Below are 26,831 nucleotides of genomic sequence, written 5' to 3'. Positions count from 1 at the left end.
ATCGTCAAAAATCATAAGAAAACCTTACTTTTAATGCTTTGGGTGCATTGAAAACGATGTAAACTGCATTATTATTGAGTTTTACATCAAAAAAACCTTCAAATTATGATTATTCTGCCGTTTTGGGCCCATATTTCTTCCGTCGGATCGGGTTACAGTTTGGCGTCGTAACCCGAACATGCGTCGTAGCCAGAAATAATTTCTGATGAATATATTTGAAAAGCGTCGTAACCTCGGAACGTCGTAAGCCGGAACCGTCGAAACCGGGACTGCCTGTATATATATATATATATATATATATATATATATATATATATATATATATATGTGTGTGTGTGTGTGTGTGTGTGTGTGTGTGTAACTGAATAACGAAAATATGGAACTGCGTGATGAATATATAAATAAATATAAAATCCACGAAGAAAGCGGAAACACTGGAGTGCTGCGAGGCCTTTGGCGCTAGTCCTTTACTCAGTCTGCTAAGTAAAGGACTAGCGTCAAAGCTTGTTTCACTATCTCGCAGCACTCCAGTGTTTCCGTTTCCTCCGTGGATTTTATCTTTATTTATATATGTGTGTGTGTGTGTATATATATATATGCAGTAAAATAAACTTGAAGGTAACTAAATTCAGTTTTTTACTGAGGCAGATTTGCACTCACTTGCAGGGGTGCCCTTTTAGCTCGGAAAAGTTTCCTGCTAGCTGATTGGTTGCAAGTATTTTGTCCGAATAGCATCATTGTTTTCAAATAATTGCAAAGTAATGTGAATCAAAACTTATTTACTAACCTAAATTTCTCCTTCAGATATATGTTTTGCCAGTAAATAATGTTAACGAATAATAAGATTCTAAAGTATTGTGATGGTAAGTCTAAATTTAATAACAACACTCATCGAAGTCAGTGACGGGAGCTTGTTTTCGGATGCGTGCTGCATAATTTTTTTACTTTTCACATATTTTAACACCAATTGGGATAAATTACACTTAGCATAAGAAAAACATGTTATTATAAACTTTCTTTGAATACCAGAATCTACTAAAAACTTGGAATTAATAAAACTCGCTGTTGGTGAAAACTTCTTGGGAGGTAAAAGGAACAGCCTGTGGCTTTAGATACAATTTAGATAAAATTACCTAGATAGGTAGGCCTAGTTATTCATATGGTATCCACATGCCAGCAAATGTTGATGGGCAAGAAAACTTTTCAGAAACATCATATCTTTTATAGGCTTTTGTGCTGAAGCCTTTTGTTTTATCATTATGATAAATATGATGATAAATATGAATAGGCTATTATAAATATGAAGAGGCTATTTTTTCTTTTACATAATAATAATGTACTTCCCTCATTATAGCTTTATTTCTTGCACACATTTCAAACTTGGTTAGCCTATATCTATGTGTCTTACACATTTTTTTATGTATGTAGGCCTATGATGTAAGTCTGTATAGAAAGGGTTTGCTAGTTTTGTTGTAAAGGTATAGGTTCTATTAGTAGCACTATTTTTGGTTTGAGGATGCTGTAGTGTTCCATAAATTGCATAAAAATCACAAACAAATTCATAATTTCACTGAGTTACAACTGCGATACCCCTCCCTCTCCCTTCCATCCCCGCCTGGGTATTTGACAGTAGACGCCTATAGCCTACTAATCCTTAAAATGTATATGTGTATAGTACATTTTCTACTCAGTCACATATTCCTTTACTTCTCAAAATATCTGCAGAAACTCGTGTTAACCTTATATGTGTCCTGAACAGAACGCAAAATAAGAAAATAAAAAGTTTTCTTATCTCGCATTGTCTGCTGTAACTTACATGAAAGAGTAAGTTGTTAATTTCTGCGAAATATATTTTTATTAGTGTGCACCTACAAAAAGAAGCATAGAAACTATTTAATTGTAGATATAGCCATTAAAGTAATCTCAAAAACACAACACTGATTTCAACACTTACATAAATCAGGAAAAAGCTGCAATGACATGAATCAGGAAAATGCTACAATGACAATCAGCTGGGATAGTTTTGCCACCACAGGCTGTTCCTTTCACCTCCTCAGAAGTTTTCACCAATAGCGAGTTTTATTAATTCCATGTTTTTAGTAGATTCTGGTATTCAAAGAAAATTTATAATAACATGTTTTTCTTATGCTTAGTATGATTTATCCCAGTTGGTGTTAACTCTTAAGGGACAGATTGAGCCTCAGTGTGAAGTAAAACAGGATTGGGGAGATTGATGGATTGAGCCCGAGTGTGAAACAATATTACGCAACACTGATATGGTAAGAATGGGGTGAGAGAAAGGTGCCAATACTTCTGTATGCTATAAATTCACTAATGGCAACTTTTATACTGACCTGAGAGTCGTACCAGTGTTGCCACAGACGTCTTTCCAGCCATCAGTAATGCTTCTGACTTGAAGGAGGAAAGTACTGCATCCCTCTCTCACATGAGTCTTTTTGTAAATTTGCTTGTAAATATACGAAGGGGTTGCTGTTGTTTTTTGTTTTTGTCTTTTACGATAGTATGTCGGTTGTAAATGTAATTTTACAAAGATAATTGTAAAGAAATATTAGAAAAAGTAGTAAAAGTAAAAAAAAATTACTGAATCTTCCCTCTCGTAAATTTACGTGAATATTTTTCAACAAATATGCAAAAAATTTGTTACTGCTTTTATTTCTTATCTGTTTTGATATTGTGTGAGCAGTAATAATAATTTTACAAAATATAATAAATTTATTTATTAGAAAAAACATATATAAGTTGGTAAAATTTACGATTGTCTTGTAAATGAGGCCCCACAACAGGTTGTAAATAGTCATTTTCAACTTCTTGTGGAAGGTAGGGAAAAATTTTTAGAATTTTTTTATTTATACAGTGTAAATGTACGTGTCATTCTCTTTCCATTGATGTGATTTTTTTTTTTTTTGCCGTGCTCAAAGTTTCCCTGGTCTGGGGTGCCGTCCCTTAAGGGTTAAATTATGTGAAAAGTAAAAAAATTATGCAGCGTGCATCCGAAAACAAGCTCCTGTTGTTGGCTTCGGCGGGTGTGGTTATTAAATCTAGACTTACCATCACAATACTTTATAATCTCTTTATTCGTTAACATTATTTATTAACAAAACATATATCTGAGGGAGAAATTTAGGTTAGTAAATAAATTTCAATTCACATTACTTGGTAATTATTTGAAAACAATGATGCTATTCAGACAAAATACTTGCAACCAATCAGCTAGCAGGAAACTTTTCTAAGCTAAAAGGACACCCCTGCGAGTGAGTGCAAATGCCTCTCGGTAAAAAAAACTGAGTTTAGGTGGGATATTTATTCAGGAAAAGCTACAAGCTGTACAGGACTAGCCATCTTCATTGTCCGATAGTCGTAGAATTAGTTGTCTACAGATGTATACATATACAGTATATATATATATATATATATATATATATATATATATATATATATATATATATATATATATATATATATATATATATATATATATATATATATATATATATATATATATATATATATATATATATATATATATATATATATATATATATATATATATATATATATATATATATATATATATATATATATATATATATATATATATATATATATATATATATATATATATATATATATATATATATATATATATATATATATATATATATATATATATATATATTGTATATATATATATATATATATATATATATATATATATATATATATATATATATATATATATATATATATATATATATATATATATATATATATATATATATATATATATATATATATATATATATATATATTATATATATATATATATATATATATATATATATATATATATATATATATATATATATATATATATATATATATATATATATATATATATATATATATATATATATATATTTATATATATATTATATTATTTATTTATATTATATATATATATATATATATACATATATACACTTTTATATATATATATATATATATATATATATATATATATATATATATATATATGTATATATGTATACCTTTATTTATTTATTTATTTATATGTTTAGTTTATATACACTTTTCTGTAATTTTTGTCTTTTTTCTTTATTGTCATTTCTGCTTCTCTTCATCCATCATGCTATCCAACCACTTCAGCTCACTCTTTTCATTTCTTGAGCGTGCCCATGTTCTAGGATTTGCAGCCTAAATTTCATGATCCATGATTCATTCACTCTTTTAAGAAATACAGGAAAATTACTGATATCTCCTCAAATTCTCTACACTTTGGTCAGTTTTGCAAATTGGTTAAGTATGTGGTGGTGGTATTCTTAATGCTTTTAGTAAGTTGGTTGTGGTCATACTAATGAAAATACAGAAAAACCTTGCTAATCTGGACTAATTAGGGGAGATGTTGTTTGTTGCTAATTGGCTAGGGAATGGAATTTTATGACTAAATCGGCTGATTGTTGTGTTTTAAATTGGTGATGTAAGTGAGAGATATACAAATAAGAGACAACAGGCATATTTTATTTTAAACTTTTGGCTATCCTTTATTTTAGAATTAATCAGTTTTTTGTATTTATTGTAAACAATATAGTTTTGGTGTATATTATTTTGATATATTTATTTAGTATTAAGTTATAAATTTGTGATATCTAATTCACTTGATAGTATGGAAGCAAAACCTGGTAATGCAAAATTTGTCTGGATTATTCCCAAAAAATTGGATAAAAGGTTAAAGGTTCCTGATTAGTGAGGTTTTAGTGTATACTGTATGTGCATTATGTGGAATTAGTTTTTTATTGGATTTGTGGAAATACATAATGCATAACTCCCACGATGAAGCCATGGTAGTTTAATTTGCTAACAATTCTGCCAGATTCTTTGCTCTTACGTCAATATTAAATTAATTGCACATCAGAGAAAACCATCTCCTGTGGTTGGAATATCATTATTTCTGTAGTGGTTTGCTTTTCAAGTGAAATACTATAAAGTTCTAAGTTGAATCACACACACAAGCCACTTTAATAATTGCAGGAGCTTTCTAATGATTGAATGATAATGGAAACATAATTAATTGCTAGTCAAAGGAGCCATTTCTTCTCTTCTGGATAATTAAGTTCAAAGGAACATTATTAAAAAAAGATTTTTTTTTTATAAAATAGACCAACTAATTATTTACCAAGAGGAAAGGCCCAGTTTTAACTACTGTTCACAACCTGGAAAGATGCATATACGTATATGTATGTTATGTGTTATTAAGTTAGACATCGGTAGTTACTTAAAAGATAATTTTAGATTATTAATTGAATTTGTTAAAATTTTTACTTTTATGTGCAGGACTGGTGTAAGATTAGATACTATTGTTCTTTTTTTAGATGCAACAGTAAGATGTGAATTTGCTGCATAGTAAGACTACCAAGCTCTTATGTCTTGACTCTTGATTTAACTTTGGTACTTCTCAGAAGTTAAATGTGGACATTTTGATTTTTTGTTCTGTTTTAAATGTAAGAAAAATATGAATTACATGTATAAGATATAGAACAGGAGAAGATGGGCAGAAAGCAAAGAGTAGAGAAATAAAAATAATGTAAAAAAATATAGAAAATTACAGTACCTAGACATAAATCAGAAAGAAGTAAATCATCAGGTATGTTATGATTTTATGAGGAACAGACTTGAAACTAATGAGGACTAACTAGGAAGTGGTTTAAAGCCTTCACTGAGATTATCTTCACCTCCCCACACAAATGCAATAGCTGTGTTATCTTGTTATACTTGCAATGTTACCTCACCTTATGTCATTGTTTTGTTCCAAGACTTGTGGCTTGAATTGAAAAATTATCTAAATAAGAAAAACCCTTAAAGATATGACCTAGACACCCTTACCTCTATAATTAGCTGCATGAGGCCACTTACACTAAGTTGCTCTGTCGCTCAACTTTGTACTATCTTTTTAAAAATTGTATCATCTTAGGTAAAGAATGTAACATCAAATAATAATTATGTACACTGTACTTGATTAGTGATGTTGATGTGCTCGATTGGCTGGAAGAAGAGGGGAGACTACATTGGCATTGATGATGGTGGCTAAATTTCTTTTTTGGATATGCAGTCGGCTGCTAGAACTAGCTGACAGTGCCTTGAACTCTGTTGCTGCTCTGTTCATCCAAAAGAATCCTGTAAGGAACAACTATGATAAGTTGTGCATTGGCCATATAATCTTTGCAACGCATTTAGCACTTGGATCCATCTCCTCAGAAGGCAAAGGGCTTTCTTGGATCTATGTCCATGGAAACTGTGGACTTTCTCAGCATGCACAGAGGCCTACTGCATCTTGGTGATGGTGAAGCATCATGGCCTGGTTCTGATGTCTGCTTGATGCTGCTGCTTGTGAAGCATTGTCAATTCCTCTTTCATCAGTGGTTGCTTATCTGCCCCAGATAAAGAGTTGAAATCCCCATCCTCCCAGCCCATTTTCAACTTATTGCTCAATGTCAAAAAAGCTTTGTTCACATCCACTTCAGCAGAGCCCTTGAAATAGTAAACAAATTTAGGGCACAGCTTCTTGCAAATGCTATTGATACTCATGGTTGAAATTTCCTTTCAAGTGGCTTTTATATTCAGTGCTGCTGTGTAGATGTCATACTTGTTTATAAAAGTCACAGGTTGCATTTTTGTTATTCAGAGCCGTTGCATCTACATCCTACCTAAGCATTCACTAAAGGTTTTAATATTTGAAGACTGCAGCAGTCCCATGGCCTGTGCTTGCAAGATAGTGGTAGTGTTGGAGTTAAGTGAATGACAGTGATGTTAGGATAAAAATTTATGAGGTTTTTGTGGGTGGCCAGGTGTTTGTCTAAAATAAGAAGGATCTCAAAGGGTATGTTCTTGTTCCCAACAAACTTCTCCACTGCTTTTATGCAATGGTTGGAGAACTAATTCTCAGAATTACTTGAGTCACTCAAGTATTGGGATTTAACATCTGTATAACTGGGATAAAGGCCTTGGGGAAATTTTTCAGCACTTGAGGATTCTTAGCATGATACACTAGTGGTGGCTTTAAGAGTCATACTCACTTTTGCCACCCAGTATAAGGGTCTCCTGATCTTTTGCAAACTTGAAGCCTGGCATAGCCTTTTCCTCCATGAATGTAAATGAACAGTCTGGCATTTTTCCAGTAAAGACTGGTCTCGTTCACATTGAATTTTTGTCTGGAAGAAACTAATGCTCCTCAGTAATCTTTGCTGACATGGCAGGCAATTTCAGCTTCTGCTAACTTTTTTGCTGATGCACTTTGCCTTGGATCCTGATGCAAAGAGTATGTTGCTGCTTGAACCACATAAACCATCCAGAACTTCCCTTGAATTCTGTCAATCTCAACAGGAAAGTTTGTCTTGAGTTCTTCAAATAAAGAAAATGCTCTTTCCTGAGTCAAGAGCGTGCTTGGGGGGGATAAGTGTGCCTTTCAATCCTGGTTTCTTGAACTTCCCTTGAAATCTGTTTTTTTTTTCATCAGGACACTTATTGATGTCCTCATATATAGATAGTGCTTTCCCCTAAATCAGCAACTGGCTTATTGCGATATGCTGATGAGTCTGCTGTTTAATCTAAAGAGAAGGAAGCTGTTCCATTTCTTTATAGATCTTGCCTTCTACATTATTGATGAGTGTTCCTCATCCAGAAGCATCATTTTTGTCACAGGCTAAAATCCATGCTTTATTGTAAATGATTGTCGAATGTCATGTAACTCAAGCCAGGAGAACACATTATTGAGGTAAAATTTCACCCTTTTCATGGTTTTTCATAGCCACTTTATTTTACAACAGGATAGCATGATGCTTAACAGCATTACTGGTAGTACTAGGAACTTTTTTCAGAGCCTTGGGAACAAATCTTAAATGTACAGATTCAATGCAGACAAGATGCTGCAAATAACTGTTATGCAAGGACATGTTTGAATACACTGTAACAATTTGAGTTTCAGTGCTGTTGTACATCATGTATAAGAGTATTTTTGATATTTTTAAACTTTTAAATGATGTGATACAGTCCTGCACAGTACATTACTGTATATTATTTTGTACATGTTGTTTGGTTTCATGTGATCTTGCACTTTTTTACTGTTACTGATTTCCATATCTTTATGGCTGTTCAGTACTTTTCACTGACCTCTGTGAAGTTGCATATGCTGATGTATGACAGTTTTTATTTTCCCTATTATTTTTAACGAAAATGGCTGTAAAGCTAAAAATGCCAGAAAATGAAACAGTGTAACTTGAAGTATTACTGTATTGCAGGGAAAGTGAAAGAACACAGTAAAAGCATAGAAAACAACTGGTGAAAATACAGGAAGAATGACGCATTCATTTGTCCATCCATTATAGTTTGTACTTTTGTAACCAGTGGCATCCAGCAGATGATAACAATAATTACTTTGCCCAAAAGGGTTTGTATAGGCATACCTATATTAATAACTTACGTAAAAAGAAAAATTTAGCAAATTCAGAATTACATTAATATAATGCATATATGAATTGAATCATTATCAACCTGTTAAATGATTATGATGTTGATGTACCTTTGCCAGAACATCTGTTAGAGGCCATTGTCTATAAAAGCAGGTACTGTGGTGGAAAGGGGAAATGAATGCACCTTTTTGCCCATACTTTTATCCATCATTTACAGTTATTACTGAATTTTTGCACTTAATCCCTGTATGTATAAAGATGACAGGCACAGCTGTAGTGAGTGTGTGGGATGGGAAAGGTGAGTTCAGTGAAACCTTTATGCCATTACTGATCCTAAGTCCTCATTTTGGTATGTAATGACTGTATATTTATATAGTAATATCAGACGAAAGAAAAGGCTCCTTCGTAGTATAATTGAAAATCAGAGTTTTCCATTACAATTTTGGTTACTATAATTTCAGTAATCATTAATAGTTTGTGTCTTTTTGAATAAGTGATAGTGCATATTCGGTGCTATTATTGACCAAGAAGTTTGAGAATTTTTGTTTTGACAACTTTTTGTTGTGTAATTGCTTAGAATTTGGCATTTACTAAGTATCAATCTTCCCCTTAATAACCCTGAAGCCAAGTGCAGTGTAGAGCTCTTTTCTATTTGTGGGAGTTTAAGAGTATGTGCTAATGAAATGGCTCACAATTTAACAGTTTGTTTTTGGGACAACATAGTGCCTGGATTAACTTCTTTTAAATTTAACCCTTCTTACAGCTGATGAGACTGAGGATGAGGAGGACAAGGATTGTAAGTCTCTGTCTGCATGTTGAATTGTGTAATTGTCATGATTGTTATAATTTATAGTCCAAATTTTTGTTGACTTTGAAATTTCAGTAGACTCTGATGAGAATCTGCATTTTGAAGTGTTTGTATTGCACTTATAGTGGCTGCTATTAAATTTGTGTTTTCACTTGTACACTGTTAGCTTGAATTACACTTGGATGAGAGAACTTTTTAAATTTGTTAGAGTGAGAGAAGCTTGCAGGTGACCTGTTGCTTAAGCTTCATTGCTGAATGTTGTAGTCCACAGACTATGAAGTAAATACTTTTATTGTTACCCAAATTGATAGTGCCATTCTGAAGTTCTCTTTAGGCAGATGGAGTATTTTTAATGTATCTACTATGAATAGCTGCTTTTGCATGCGATTTGCCTAGCTCACTTATTATGTAGGACATTATACTAAGGTATTCTATGTGAAATTTTCAGCGTATTGCAAAGGGTAATTTACAAGCTTAATTTTTCATATAAACTGATGAAAACCCTTGATGTGCACACTTGAGTGCAGTGTTTTTGTGTGTTATTAGTGTTTGGTTTGGATTTGCTGCTGTTGAGACAGTAGTTAAAGATGACCACACTTCCATTTGAGGAAGTGACTGCTCACCCAGGCTGCTGCCTCTCAGTTCATTTTGTCTATATTTGCATGCTAACCAACTGTGGTTTAGTGAATTTTCTTCCATTTTATTATCCTTGTAAGTGGGGTGAAATTTTTGTGTATCATATTTAACGAGCTGTATGAAATTTATGAACTTCTGATAAAGGAAGGGATAAGTGATAAGAATGGGAAGAGCATTTGAAAGTTATGATTTACAGGTGAGAAGGGACGCACTTCATTGGGATTATAGAGGAGTAAGATTGCTTGATATTACTGTGAAAATATTGGAGAGAGGGCTTAAGGAAAGGTTGAGAAAAACTGGTTAAAATCAGTAATTGATAGTTAGGCATCTTGGTAGAGAGGTCAGCAACAGAGGCAGTTTATGAAAAGGTAAGTGTAGAATAATCTCCATATGTAGGGAGAAGATTACACCACTTATCTGTAGATGTTAAGAAGATATTTAATGGGATAACAAGACAAACAAGCCACTAGCAAGGTTCTGGAATGACTCATTGAGCATTCGAAGTTTTGACCAGTGCACGAGATCTAGAGTTAGGACAATGGGAAGTGTATCAGAAGAATATGACAAGTTATTCATGCGTGCTTTACTGCAAAGCAATGTAGAAAAGGAGCCTGTGGGAGCTGCTGTATGCATATGACTTAGTGTTAATGCAGTCAACCTCTTAAATCTAGCACTCCATGATCCGGCAACTCACACAACCCAGGAGGACATTTTATAATCAGCTGCCATTAGTTCTTGAGCAGCTACGAGGCCAGCACAATGCATTTCAGTTTTTGGATTTTTTTGTATTTTAAACTGAAGCTTGCTTTGTAAATACACAAGCATAGTTTATTTCCAATGAAAACATGCTGTGAAACTCAAAAATAGACAGCATACAAAAGAACTGTAAATTGCAATCATTAAAATTTAATCTAAAAACATGATTTTGTCATATTTATCGTGTATAGTGCAAGATGTATTTTCAGTAGATTACACAAGGCTAGGCTATGCCTGTCTCATTTTCAGTAGACAGCACTGATAATGCATATTATATGAGTCAGCTTTGACTTATGAATAGGCCTAGAAGCAAAAGTTCATTAGGTTAAATGTGAATCCATATTTAAATAAGCTTACCAACCATGTGACTTGTCAAAGAATTCATTATGATTTCTTTTAATTAACAACCAGTTATTACTGCATGGGAGACACTGTCATAAACAACAGCAAGTACTGCCATAAGCAACCGAATTGAGAAACAGCCATTTGCTGATGTTAGTTACCATGGCTAACATGTTTACAGTAAACTCCCCGTATTTGCCGGGGCTGCGTTCCAGACCCCCCTGCGAATAGTTAAAATCCGTGAATACTTGCTACCCCCTCTAAAAATGCTTATAACTGCCTATCTTGAAAGTTCAAATACCAAGTGTATACTTAAAGTATCATCCTACATCAAATATACCTTAAATTATTATCCTGTTACTGTATTAATCTTTAAAATTATATTATTAATATCATTTCAAGTCATCTTAAACATTAGTACCCTTAAAAATATGTACGTAAGTACTTGTAAGCTTTCCAGCCAAAGCAGAGGGAAAGAGAGTTACCACTACGATTTATATTCAACATGCTGGCTGGGGCAAAAGAAAGAAAGAAAAAAGAGAAAGATAGAAAGTTTACCTCTTTAATCTCTCTGACAACAAAAAAATTTATATGTTTGTTTTTTGTCTTCCAAAGATGTATTACCTTTATTACAGATTTAAAAAAAAAAAATTATATGTTTGTTTTTGTCTTCCAAAGATGTATTACTGAACTACACATTTTTAAAACACTATGAACACACATCTATCTACACAAACAGTATCTTTTGAGAGAGAGAGAGAGAGAGAGAGATGGCTATCTATCTATCTATCTATCTATCCATTTCTTTGGTGCGAGAGAGATGAGAATAACTCCTTACGATATCAAAACATTGAAATCAACAATTCTTCCTCTCCAGCCAATACAGTATGTCAAACTGTCAAGTAAATTGACATTTACCCTCCCCCCCTCCTTTCTCAGGTCAGCATAAAAAGACTGGGAATCACTGTTTGTTTGTTTAAAATGTTAAATAATTTACTACACAAATGCATGGAAAATATATTATTATTACTTAATTATATTATATTATTATTTAATCTTATTGTTATTAATATTTGAAAATTAGTACTTATTAGGTAAATCATTTATTTATCATACAAAATTCTCTCATGTAAATAGAGAGAGAGAGAAATTGTTTTTATTCAATGTTATTATTTAATTTTATTAAATTGTTTTTATTCAATGTTATTATTTCATTTTATTATTAAACTTAATAATATTAATGTTTGAAAATTAGTACTTACCATAAATCATTACAGGCAGTCCCCAGTTATCGGCGGGGGTTCTGTTCTGAGGGTGTGATGATAACCGAAAATTACTGCTAACCAAATACCGGCCATTTCGGGGCTTTTTCGGTAATTTTCAGGGCTTAACGGCGCGGAAAAGCACCGATTTTCGGTTATCGGCTCCTCTGTTAGGTATGTATCGGCACCAATACCCAATTAACCCTTAAACGCCGAGCCTCTATTTACAAAAACGTCTCCCGTATGCCGGCGTTCGGGAGTTAAGCAAGCGGAAAAAAGTTTTTCAAAAAATCACAGCACGCTGAGGTTTTAAGATTAAGGTTTTTTTTTGCCTCCTTTTTTGTCATTGCCTGAAGTTTAGTATGCAATCATCAGAAATAAAAAAATATCATTATCATATATAAATATTGAAATATATGACAGCGCAAAAAAAAAATTTCATATATAATTTTATACAAATCGCTGTGAGCAAAGCGGTTAAAGCTAACGGGTTATTTGTTTTTTCTTTGTATTGTACACTAAATTACGATGATTTTGGTATATAACAAATTGTAAAACGATCAAAGCAACACAGAGAAAATATTATCACAAAATGATGCATGAATTAAATGCAGCGGATGTAAAAAAAAAATTTTTTTTTTCAAAAATTCACCATAAATCGAAATATTGTGCTAGAGACTTCCCGTTTGTTGATAAATGAAGCTAATTGATTGAATATTACTAGACTGTAAGTGTTTTAGCTTAAAATTGCAGTTTTCTACCATTTCGGTCGAGTTAAAGTTGACCGAAGGTCAAATTTTTTCTATTTATCGTGATTTATATGAAAGTATTTCAAAACTGATAAAAGCTACAACCATGAGTTATTTTCTGTTGTATTGTACATGAAATTGCGCAAATTTTCATATATAAAACTTTATGTAATGACTAATATAAAACGGTGCAAACATTACGACAACGTGATGAAAAGAATTTCTGAGATGTTCGGCCGAGTTACTGCGGACGTAAGGAAAATGTTTTTTTAAAAATTCACCATAAATCGAAATATTGTGCTAGAGACTTCCAATTTATTGCAAAATGAAGGTAAATGATTGAATATTACTAGAATGTAAGAGTTTTAGCTTACAATTGCGTTTTTACCATTTCGGTTGAGTTAAAGTTGACCGAAGGTTGAAATTTTGACAGTTATCGTGATTTATGTGAAAATATTTCAAAACTGATAAAAGCTACAACCATGAGCTATTTTCTGTTGTATTCTACATGAAATTGCGCACATTTTCATATATAAAACTTTATGTAACGACTAATGTAAAACGATGCAAACATTACGACAACGTGATGAAAGAATTTCTGAGATGTTTGGCGAGTTACCGTAGCAAACGTAAGGAAAAAGTTTTTTTTTTTCAGAAATTCACCATAAATCGAAATATTGTGCTAGAGACTTCCAGTTTGTTGCAAAATGAAGGTGCATAATTGAATATTACTAGAATGTAAGAGTTTTAGCTTATAATTGCGTTTTTTGACCATTTCGGTCGAGTTAAAGTTGACCAAAGGTTGAAATTTTGGTAGTTATCGTGATTTATATGAAAATATTTCAAAACTGTTAAAAGCTACAACCATGAGTTATTTTATGTTGTATTCTACAGGAAATTGCGCACATTTCCATATATAAAACTTTATGTAACGACTAATATAAAACGGTGCAAACATTATGACAACGTGATGAAAAGAATTTCTGGCGCGGACGTAAGGAAAAAGTTTTTTCAAAAATTCACCATAAATCGAAATATTGTGCTAGAGACTTCCAATTTGTTGCAAAATGAAGGTAAATGATTGAATATTACTAGAATGTAAGAGTTTTAGCTTACAATTGCGTTTTTTTTCCATTTCGGTCGAGTCAAAGTTGACTGAAGGTTGAAATTTTGGCAGTTATCGTGATTTATATGAAAATATTTTCAAACTGATGAAAGCTACAACCATGGGTTGTATGTTGCTGTATTTTACATGAAATTGCGCACATTTTCATATATAAAACTTTATGTAACAGCTAATATAAAACTGCAAAACTTAAGACAAAATGACGAAAGAATTTCTGAAATTTTCGGCCGAGTTACCGCCCGTGCATAAGGAAAAAGTTTTTTTCAAAAATTCACCATAAATCGAAATATTGTGCTAGAGACTTCCAATTTGTTGCAAAATGAAGGTAAATGATTGAATATTACTAGAATGTAAGAGTTTTAGCTTACAATTGCATTTTTCTACCATTTTGGTCGAGTCAAAGTTGACTGAAGGTTGAAATTTTTTGTAGTCGACGTACGGTACGTCCACTTGGCACCCAACAGACAATTTTAGTCGACGTATGATACGTCCAGTAGGCGTTTAAGGGTTAAAGGCACCATTAAGCAGAAATCAGTGATTTTTGGAGCTAAAAATTGCAGATTTTCGTTGCTAGACAAGCGCCGTAAAACCAGATCGCCATTAACCGGGGACTGCCTGTATTTTAGTACTGTATTTCAATAGTATCAGTTCTGAGCATCTATCTTTGCCTTAATGAGGTCTGGGTCCATCCTGAATGGAGGGGAGAAAAGTAGTTTCTCTCTCTGAGTTACGTATTATTTCATTTTAGAGGATTACTGTATTATTATTATTATTATTATTATTATTATTATTATTATTAATAATATTTGAAAGTTAGTAAATAATCGTTTTATCATAAAAAATGTATTTAGTCAAGAAAATAACATCAAAATACACAATTACTGAATATATCTTGACAAAAAGTCCACGAATTGCCAAATTTTTCACAAATAATTTATAGATACGTTCCACGGAAAATCCCACGAATCAGTGAGTCCACGAATTGTGAGGACACAAATATGGCAGGTTTACTGTATTGAGGGTTGCATTATAATTGTCAACTTGTTAAAAATTTGCTAATTTTCAGTGGCGACGTCCATAAATAATGAAATAAATCTTATTCATCCTTCATGCAAGGTAGAGGAAAGTGTTATGAAAGTATGTCTCAATTTACGGCTGTAGCTGTGGCTGAAAAAACAAATAATGTCCAGGCCACAAAGCACTTCGGAAGAGGCAAAAGCAACATCTGTTACTGGCGAAATCAGACCTTTACTCCATTTAATTTACTGTACTTATAAATAAAGTAAGTTGCATTTTTAAACCCAGTTTTGATAACTTGCAAAAAAATGAATCTCCAAAATGCATTTCATTTAGCAACTAATGACTGTGATGATGTTTGTAAAATGCAGTCAGCTAATAATTTTAAGAATGCAAACATTGCCAGAATACGAATGGTGCCTGATTGCTATGTTCATAAATTATGATATGAAAATAATGTGACAGTAATACATGAAATATATGGTACAGGCAGTCCCCGGTTATTGGTAGGGGTTACATTCCGATGGCATGACGACAAGTGAAAATCGCGATAACCGAAAATTGGCAATTTTTGGTGCTTATTGGGGCTGGAAAGTGCTGATTTTCGGTTATCAGCGCCTCAGTTAGGTGTGTATCAGTGCCAATACACAATTGTTGACGCTGATAAGTGGAAATTGGCACCGAAAATCACCAATTTTCATCACTAGACAAGCCCCAAAAAACCAGATCGCCAACAACCGAGCCTGCCGATAATTGTACGTAAAACAACAGTTTTATTAAAATTATCATTATTCCTAATACAATTGTCGTATTTGACTTTTGCAAATGGTTATCTGTTGGTGTAACAACCAAACCAAGACCAGTACACACACACACACACACACACACACACACACACACACACACACACACACACACACACACACACACACACACACACACACTCTCTCTCTCTCTCTCTCTCTCTCTCTCTCTCTCTCTCTCTCTCTCTCTCTCTCTCTCTCTCTCTCTCTCTCTCTCAACCCAAGAGTCCCATATATCAGTACATATTAATTTGGGCTATTTTGTTTTGGAATTTTCCACTTTTGATCAAATTTATTGGACCTGACAAATAGGAAAAGATATCATAGCTGGGACTGGGTTTATCTTAAGCAAATACAGTAGGAACTGTGGTAGGATCATAAGCTACCCAATAATGTTTGGACCTGAGAGATACCAGATTGATAACTCAAGGGCAGAACTATTCTGCAGGGCTAGACCATGGATTCCAGGTGTGATCTGGTTGTGGAGATAAGACTCATGGCATTCTGTCCTGTTTGCCTTTAATATGATGGTGAGGATGATTGGGCCAATCTAATTGTGTTGTGCCATCCCCTGTGAGGAAGGGTAGGGAGCAGACATTTGTGAGTTGGCTCCAACTGGTGCCCATTGGTGGAAGAATAAACTCCATGAAAGGCTGATGATTCTTTTTAAGAATTTCATGTTTACTTAGTTTTTGTTAATTATTCGATCTTTATGAGTAGTTGCAGTAAAGAGTCAAGTACCCCTGGATACCTCTGATGATACTGTTTTGGCACAGATGCCGACCTCTGCACCCTCCTCTGACAACATATATGTGAAATAGGACCAGGTACAATTTTAAACCTCTTATAAGTGTTTGACTTTTAAACTGGAAGATTTTAATGTGACATTTTTAATATGTACAGAGACATTGTGTAATGTTGTGGCCAAGAGTCTAAGATATCATCTGAAGGTTGAGGAAAACTGACAGTAGAATCGGCTTCAGGAAAAGAAAGAGACAAAAGTATTATCGCATCTCTGATGAGTTAAAGTAGACTGCTCAGTACATGATTTTTGGAATCACACCAAGGGAATTATATTTGTACCCCAGCTGATGACATACTCAGAAGAGAAACGTAGAAGAATTAAAATTAAGGTGTGAATAGAGTTGAAAGAGTGAAGATCAGTGGAGCATGAGTTCCACTTCCGAATCTAATTATTGCATTTAATTTGACCCACTTACCTAACGGTAATAAAAGTAGCATTGTTACGTTTTAAGGTTAAGCAATATGCACCAAGACCAAGGAGATGTTTGTATTGTCAAGAATACGGACATATGTTAGAGTCTAGTAGGTAGAAGCTGCAAGGCAAGCCTGCCACGTGTTAAATGTAGTGAACCAGAGTATGGTGTATGTTATAAAGAAGCAAGATGTATATGTTTTGGAGATAATCATCCATCTTCACAAAATTGTGATGTGTAAAACATGGAAAAAGAAAACCAGACATTAAGGGTAACTGAAAGTATCACATTTGGAGAGGCAAATGAGAAAGTATTAAACCAGTATGTTAGACCTGGAGTATCCTTTTCCAGTATTGCTGCCAACAGAAGAAGAAATATAAATGCTACCAGAGGTGCTTCCCTTGGCAATGTGAAGGGAAGATCTGTGGCAACCTGTAATCATGCCTCTTTGTCGGCTGTGCTAGTGGTTTCTGCAGCTCTTGCCTCTTTGGAAGTAGTGCCAGTGATTTTTGGCACCTACCTCTTCGGAGGCAATGCCAGATGTACCTGGCACTCCCTCCTCTGTGGAGGCTACACTTGTTATACCTGGTATGTCAACCTCTTTGTAGACTGTGCCAGCTGTGGCTGGCACTCCTGCCTCATTGGAGGTTGTATATTATCAGTATCTGGTGCTTTTGTCTCCCTAGAGCCTGCATCAGTTGTAACTGGTGCTCCTCATGCTCTGGAGGATGCACCAGTCTTTTCAGACCCTCATACCCCTCCTCAGGCAGTGCCAGCTTTGTCTGGTGTTCCTGAGATTAATACTCCTCTGTCAATGATGCCAGTGAAGGTGCCCAACACCCGTGATACTGAGGAGGTTGTGTCATCTGCAGCAGGTTCTGCCTCCATGGCAATGGCAGTTTCATGAAGCCTGAAATGGAAGGCAGCCATCAGCAATCAGTTTCCTTCCAGAAAACAGCATGAGCAAGGCAGTAAATAAAATCACGGAACAGTTGCTCCAGTTTAATGCCCTTAAAATCTAAGTAAAATTCATTCATTTCCTCCAGTTGAACTGTCAGGGATTAAGGGCAAAATGGGAAGAACTAAAGCTGCTCGTATGAGAAGTGTATCCTGTATGTATAGCTTTGCAGGAGACTATGATGGTAAAAATACATGTCCATGTTCAGGAGAGTATACAGCCTATCATCCCCTTACAACATTAACATGGGAAGCTGTGGGGTGTAGTTTTTGTTTGTAGTGATGCCCCACAAAATCCTATTAGTATCCAATCTACATTGAAAGTGATAGGTGCTCAAATCAATTTGCAAAGAAAATATGGAGTATGCTCTCTCCACCTACCAGCTAGTGAAGTCTTCCCGGTTAATGAGTTTAAATCTCTTATTCAGCAGTTACCACGGCCCTTTGTTATTCTAGAATTCTAGGAGATATGAATAATAGAAACCCTCTTTAGGTTGATATCGTTCACAATCAAAGAGGAAATATCCTATGTTCCATCATAGAAAATGTGGGAATCCTCAACATAGGGGAGTCTACATATTTTCATGTTCAAACAGGCACATTGTCAGCAGTTGACTTATATATATGCAGTGATGACTGCCTTATTGACATCAGTTAGAGAGTGATAAATGATAGATTTACCAGCGACCATTTTCAGATAGTTATGAATGAAGCTTCAAATCCTCCATCTTCAAGGGTACCTAAATGGAACATTGGTAAAGATGATTGGGGAACATTCCAGGAATACAGGTCAATAGATGACTCACCTGATGACTTTCCTTCTGTAGATGATGCCCTTCATTTTTTATAATACAATTATATTCTCAGCTGGTTTTCAATCAGTACCTAGGGCTTCAGGCCTATTTATCCACCAACCAGTTTCCTGGTGAACTTGTAAATGGCAGGAAACTAACAGAAGTATGAGGCCAGCTTTCGTCAGATACCGCAGACAAAAATGTGGGTATCACCATATTGAATTTTGAAAAGCAAGAGCTCATTTTCTCATGGAAATTATGAAGGCGCAAAAGGAATCTGGAACAATTTTCATATCATTAAATTTATAAACACATCTTGATGTTAGTTTGGAAGATAGATGCTTCATTGGAGGGGTGGGTAGAGCTCTCGGCTAGCACACTGTTGGCCCAGCGTTCGACTCTCTGACCGGCCAATGAAGAATTAGAGGAATTTATTTCTGGTGATAGAAATTCATTTCTCCTCATAATGTGGTTCGTATTCCACAATAAGCTGTAGGTCCCATTGCTAGGTAACCAGTTGGTTCTTAGCCACATAAAATAAATCTAATCCTTCAGGCCAGCCCTAGGAGAGCTGTTAATCAGCTCAGTGGTCTGGTTAAACTAATATATACTAAACTTTTTTAAGAAAAATAGCAGGCAAATTTACTTTTTGTCAACCTCCAGTTATCAAGATCAATGGTTGTGAAGTACCAGATCCCCAGTTAGTGGCAAATGAGTTTGGTAACAATTTTGCTAATGTTAAATGTTAAATGAGGCATTGAAATCCATATAATTAGATCATTCCTCTCAACATTGCAGATTTCACAGATGGTTCAAAGTCAGATGCTGGTGTTGGCTTTGGAGTGGCTTTCCCTGATATAGAAAGAAGTGGGAGATTATCATCTGTTACAGCAAAACTGCATGCAATTTTAAAGGCCTTAAAGGAAATTTAACTCAGAACAGAAATAATTTGACTAATATTGTGACTCAAGAAGTGTTCTTCAGTCTTTAGAATATTTTAACTCTTTAAACCCACTGATTTGAGAGACTGTGGAATGGCTGATTTTAGTGAAAAGAAGAGGTAAAGAAGTAAATTTTTGGTGGATGACTTCCATGGTAGGGTGGTTGGGAATCACACCTCCCCAGAACCCAGATGTCTACTACCAAATTGGGTTGTATCTCCACAAGAAACGATAATGTGCAGGTGAAGGATTGGACATACAAGACTCAGTCATGGGTTCTTGATGTCAGGCAGAAATCCTCCATTTTGCGATGACTATTTTGTCCTTTACCAAGACATTTGCTGGTAAATGCCCCAGTCTTGCAGATTTAAGACATAGGTTCTTCTCTTAGGGACATGACAGAGATAGACATTTTATCTTTGCAACGATTCTCAAGGAGGATTGTAATTTAGAGCAGCTATATATGTTTGCTAAGGAGGCGGGATGCCTCAACAAATTTTAAATCGTATATGTATACAATATGTGTATAGTATGTACTGTATGTATTTACACATATTATTACAGTGAACCTCCCGCATTCGCAGGGGATGCGTCTCACACCCCCCCGCGAATAGGTCAAATCCGCGAATGCTTATAACGCCCCTCTAAAAACGCTTATACCTGTCTACCTTGAAGGGTCAAACACCAAAGTATGCCTAAAAATACCAGCCTACACCAAATATACATTAAACTATTACCTTATTACTGTATTAATCTATGAAATGATGCTATTAATATAATTTCCAAGCCATCTTAAACATTTTATCATTACATTTATACATACGTACTGTATGGCTTACAGCTGTAGGTGAAAATAATCAAGTCCCCCCTACGTATTCAGCCACACACACATTTTCTTTCATACAGTTATAAGCCGTCCCGTTTTCGGGGGAACCCTATTTACGTATGCAGTATGTAATTCACAAAAAGAGAGAGAGACAAAAATAAAAAAAAACCTATGCACATTTTAAAAAATTTAATACTACGTATATTTGTACCTGTCTACCATGAAAGGTCAAACACCAAAGTACTGTATGCCTAAAAATACCAGCCTACATCAAATATACATTAAACTATTACCTTATTACTGTATTAATCTTTGAAATGGTACTATTGATATCATTTCCAAGCCATCTTAAACATTTTATCGTTACATTTATATGTACGTATTGTATGGCTTACTGCTGTAGGTGAAAATAATCCAGTCCACCCTACGTATTCAGCCACGCACATTTTCTTTCATACAGGTACAAGCCGTCCCGTTTTCTTTTCGGGGGAACATTGGTATTTACGTATACGTAATTCACAAAAAGAGACAAAAATTAAAAAATTTATGCACATTTAAAAAAATTTAATACTACTAATATATTAAGATTACTGTACTACATACATAAATCATACGGGTACTCACCAGCGATGAATGTTAATCAAAGATGATGATGATGAATTAGCTGTGTAGTGCAATGAATGACGATGAAGATATGACTGCACAGCAAAGCAGAGGATTTACAACTCATCTGAGGGTGCCTCTTCACCTTCAGGAGGCGCTTCGGGAGGCACTTCTTCAATTGATTTGGGAGGCACGACTTCAGGCGATTGGGGAGGCACTTCTTCAGGCGATTCGAGAGGCACTACTTCAGGCGATTGGGGAGGTGCTTCTTCAGGCGATTCGAGAGGCACTACTTCGGGTGATTTGAGAGGCTTTGGAGGGGCATTCTTCGTCCGTTTGATGAACATGGTGATAGGCAGCTGCTGTCTGCTTTTTCATGGTGGTGAGGGTTTGATTATAGGGCTCCCATGCTGAATCAAGCATGTTTGAAAACTTTAAGGAGCATTCCATAAAAGGATCCCATGTTGAAACATACTCCTGCATATCCTTAATCATTCTATTAGTGTGGGACAGATGTTCCAAAGTCAGGCCGCTCTCCTCTTCCTCCTGCTCCTCCCCTGAATCTGGCGTATCTTCTTCCTCACTGGCAGACTTCGTCAGCTCTTCTAAATCCTGGTCCATCAGGGGTCAGAGTGAGCATCAATAAGGGTGCCGATTTCATCCTCGGTGATGTCCTCGAAGCCTTCCCCTCCTAGAATCCTCACCAACTGGACAGCCTTATTAATGGTGGAATGTTGAATTTCTTGAGGAGAGAAGCCCCTGTAATCATGAACACACTCCGGCCACAACTTGTTCCAGCATGCGTTCAGGATCTTCTTCATGTCATTCAGTGATCGGCTGATGATGCTCAGACGTGCAATCGTGAATTTACGGCAATATTCTTTTAGCGTAAATTCACTGTCACTGTCCATTGCATTTACAAGGTGCTGGAGGGAGTTCCCGGTATAGAGTGCCTTGAAGGCACGGATCACGCCCTGGTCCATAGGCTGGAGGAAAGAGGTGGTGTTGGGAGGGAGGAACTCAAACTGGACTCCCTTGTAAGAAAGATTGAGAGGGTGGCCACCAGCATCATCCATAATCAGCAACACCTTGAACTCCATGGCCAAGTCGTTCAGGTATTGCCTAACTTGAGGGATGAAGCTCTGATGGAACCAGTACTCTGTGAGGACTTTGGCGATCCAGGCCTTAGGGTTATGCATCCAGAACACAGGAAGCAATGCCTTGTTCTTATTCTTGAGGGCCCTGGGGTTTGCAGCCTTGTAAATGAGGCCTGATTTAAGCATGAAACCAGCTGCATTCCCACACATGATGAGGGTAACCCTATCCTTCTGGGCCTTGAATTCGGAGGCTGTAGCTTCGTCCTTCATAAGGTATGTCCGGGAAGGCATCTTCATCCAGAACAGGCCAGTCTCATCCATATTTAACACCTGTTCTGGATGGTAGCCCTTCTCCTCGATGATCTTCCTGAAGGCCTCCGGATATTTCGCGGCTGCTTCAATGTCTGCAGATGCTGATTCCCCATGCAGAGTAACAGATTTTAGGTAGAACCGCTTCTGAAATCGGTGGAACCACCCCTTGCTGGCCTGGAAACCTTGAGGCGCTGATGATGGTCCTGCTTGGGGCTCTTCCCCCTCTTCTTCTTCTGCTGGTTCATCAAAGCCTAAATATTCTAATTCGCTTTCTTCAACGCCTTCCTCTGCCTGTACTACGTCATTGCCTTCCTTAGCAGTTGATCACTGCTGGTAGAGTTGTCGCGCTTTCTCGCGAATGATGTTTGAGTCGAGGGGCACGTTTTTCTTCGGCAGTCCTTTATCCAGATTGCCAGAGCAGATTCCATGTTCACGATTGTTTTATCCCTCACTGTCGCAACTGTCTTTGCACTACCAAAGTAGCTCATACTCACAGACTAATCTCCGCCTCTTTCTTCTTGATATATCTCACTGTGCTCTCATTAACTCTGAAATGGCTGCCAACCGTGGCAAAACTTTTGCCCTCCTTTAACATGTCAAGAAGTTTCACCTTCTCCTCAAGTTTCATAACAGTCTTCTTTCTTTTAGACTCTTTTCCAGAAGGCTTTGAAGGAGCAGGGCATTTTTTAGGAGGCATTTTAGGGCTGAATACCGCTGATGCACAAAGATAAAAAAATCAAAACGGACAGACGCACGGTTTCACACGGTAAGATGCTGCGAACTATACGCACAATCTGAAGAGGATGCCGTGGAGTGGTCTCCCAGAATTCCGTGTTCGCTAGTTGGTTGTGAATGTTCAGCCAATTAGCGCCAAGTGAACAGCCAATGAGCACCAAGGAAAATGAATGGTGCTTCTGGATTGGTTGCTTTGTAGATGACAGCCAATAGTGTGTCGAGTATCACTGGTCCTGGGCACACAGCGTCCAGCATCGCAATTTCTTTGTATTTGCAGAGAGGTGGCTCGGGTGAAGCACTTTTAAGAAAAGCAAATATATGTTACTGAAATTTTGCTGTGTTTACGTTAATACGAGTATATTACAGTACTGTAATATTTGAAAATTAGTAAATCGTTTTTCAACTTACGAAATGTACTGACAGTAGTCATTAATATATACTTAGTACATACATGAAAATGCTATGTACCGCAGATGTAAACATACGTACCCTGCAGTATTCCTGTTGTCTTATGTATTTTAGATATGCTCTACGTACTACCCGTAGTACTGTACTGTACTATGTATCATCCTAAAACACTTTTTGTATGTAATATTTAAAAATCATCTTATAACAAAACATTTTATAAAATGTATGTACTGTATGCGCAGAAGATCGGTGTTAGTATATGTACGTGCAACCAGTAGTACCATGAGTATACCGTAGTGGCAAATTATTGGCAAATGACCCAGTATAACCCGTTTTATTGCTTTCTCACGTTTGTGTGTTTTGCTTGTACAGTACTATGGCCTAAAAATATTTTTTGAAATCATGCATTAAGATGTCCTCTGAATGCTCTGCTTCTTCTAAGGCCTCTGGCCAATAGCCTAAAATGACTGTAATGACTGATGAGAAGAAAGTACTGTAGACATGATTGTTTTGTTAAGAGAGGGCAAAAGTCACGGAGAAGTAGCAGCCCATTACAGCATGACATTAATTGCGGTCGCCTGCATTGAGCATTAACAAGGTAAAATACTCATGCAGCCCTACTGTACCACCTTTGTTGCCATGTTCAAATACCTTAACATGACAGCACCTCCCGTCATTCATCGTACTGCACAGCTAATTCATCATCATCATCTACAGCATACTGAAATCAACATTCATCACCAGTTACTACCCGTATGATTTAACTTTATTATTTATTATTATTATTAAGGTACCCAGTGTAGTATTACATAATATTATTATTTAATTTCTATTATTATTATATGTACAGTACTGTAGTACAGTATTATTATTGATTTACATGATTATTTAATGTTATTATACAATAAATATGAAAATACAGAATATTGCTATAGGAAAAAGAAAAAAAAATCTGCATCCACGAATATGGAGTTTCCCGTGAAAATTTTTTAGATAGGTTCCATAGAAAAACCCGCGAATGGATGAGTCCGCGAACCTTGAGAACGTGAATACAGGGGTTTCACTGTATATATAATACATGTTTTTAGATGTTTTTTGTATGAAACCCCCTTAAACTTATTTATCTTTTTAATTTCTTATTTAATTTCATTACAGCATCAGTAATCACGGGGGGGGGTGGCCGGTGTGGGGCGCATCCCCCGCGAATACGGGGGGTTCACTGTAATTCAATTAAAAAACTTCCTCTCTAGGCCTATACTGGTCTTGTGAATCATACCCAAGCAATAACAATGTCTCCCTAGCCCCATTCTACCCAATTTCCTTTTCATTCTCCATGCATTACTTTATTTATAAATACTGTACCTAAAACCTAAATGATAACATGGTTACATTTGTGCCATCACTCTGTTCCTTACAAAGTTATTCTGATTATTTATTAGAGTCAATTTAATAATACAGTGAACCCCCCCGTATTCGTGGGGGATGCGTACCACACCCCCCTGTGAATAGCTAAAATCCGCAAATACTTAAAACCCCTCTAAAAACACTTAGAACTGCCCATTTTGATAGCTTAAACCAAGGAAAACCCTGTAAAAATGCTTATACCTGAGTATTTTAATAGTTTTATCACAAAAAGTGCATTTATTCATGAAAATTTTATGAAAATACAGCAATTAGTGAATATTTCTCAGTGAAAAATACCGTGAATGGGCGAATTTTCCACGAAAATGGCTAGATATGTTCCACAGAGAAACCGGCGAATGCGTGAGTCCGCAAACCATGAGAACGCGAATATGGGGGGTTTACTCTACATTAAAAGGAATGAGGAGAAAATAAATCCAATACATGTGTACAGTACGTAACACAACTATTAAAATGACCAAGGTCAGTACATACCCATAATGATGTGGATAAAATCTGTACTGTATTTGTATACTCTATGTATGAAACAGGGTTAAATGACATAATAGGTTCCATTAGAATCTCACTGCTTCCAGGTTAAATGAAACTTTACGGGAGAGTAAAATTCTTTTTTTCATTAAAGCTTAGTACAGTAAACCCCCATATTTGCGGGGGATGCGTACCCCCCCATATCTAAAATCTGCGAATACTTAAAACCCCTCTAAAAACACTTAGAACTACACTTAGAACTGCCTATTTTGATAGTTCAAACACAAAAAACCCTCTAGAAATTATTATACCTGAGTATTTTAGTGGTTTTATCACAAAAAAGTGCATTTAGTCATGAAAATATGAGAATACCTTAATTAGTGAATATTTCTCAGTGAAAAATACCGTGAATAGGCGAATTTTCCACGAATAATGTGTATATATGTTCCATAGAGAAACCAGCGAATCGGTGAATCTGTGAACCTTGAGAATGCGAATATGGGGGGTTTACTGTATTTGTAAGATCTGTGAGTTAGCACTAGAATTTCCCGAATATAGCTCTAATAGAACTAGTCAAGCATGTACTGTATCTTTTAAAGAATTGCAGAGTACTTAACTCAAATATTCGAGGCTTAAAGTCAAACTTTCTTGATCTCCAGAGTTGTGCCCGTAACTAAGATTTGATGTTTTCATGTGAGACACTTGTAGATAATAAGCCCAAGATTGAGTTTTTAATCCCAGGCCAGGGTTTGGCATCCCTCACTTTATTTATTGTCTTAACATCCCACATGCGCTAATTATGGCTGTATACACCAAGTCCGGACGACCTATTTATCATCAGAAATCTTAGAGTGTAGTTGCCATGAAGTTCATTGTTTTAAGATTTTCGGTAAGTTCTACAATGTCTACATATTTCCTGTTTACTGCAATCCAAATGTTGACTATTCCATATATGACTGTCTCTGGGAGAGGATTAATATGGCTCAGTCACTGGATTCAAAAACTTCACTCATTATTTGTGGAAACTGCAATGCAAAGCAGAGTGAGT

At 35.5% G+C, this 26,831-nt stretch overlaps 1 protein-coding gene across 36 annotated transcripts in view; it reads left to right on the top strand.

Annotated features, from left to right (window-relative positions):
* The window catches only part of Zir (Zizimin-related), a 582,703-nt gene that overhangs the window by 121,586 nt on the left and 434,286 nt on the right, over nt 1–26,831 (top strand). For 26 of the 36 annotated variants that reach the window (XR_010852044.1, XR_010852041.1, XR_010852039.1 and 23 more), the window contains exon 11: nt 9,268–9,300. The exons of the other annotated variants lie outside the window; for them this stretch is intronic. Coding sequence is in view for 10 of the 26 variants with exons in the window: in XM_067098449.1 (XP_066954550.1) it covers nt 9,268–9,300 (33 nt within the window). In the remaining 16 variants the exon portion in view is untranslated. The remainder of the gene's footprint in view (nt 1–9,267; nt 9,301–26,831) is intronic. 36 annotated transcript variants of the gene reach the window in all.

This window comes from Macrobrachium rosenbergii, chromosome 55, assembly GCF_040412425.1.
Source record: "Macrobrachium rosenbergii isolate ZJJX-2024 chromosome 55, ASM4041242v1, whole genome shotgun sequence".
NCBI lineage: Eukaryota > Metazoa > Arthropoda > Malacostraca > Decapoda > Palaemonidae > Macrobrachium > Macrobrachium rosenbergii.
This window is presented reverse-complemented; position numbering and strand designations above follow the sequence as displayed.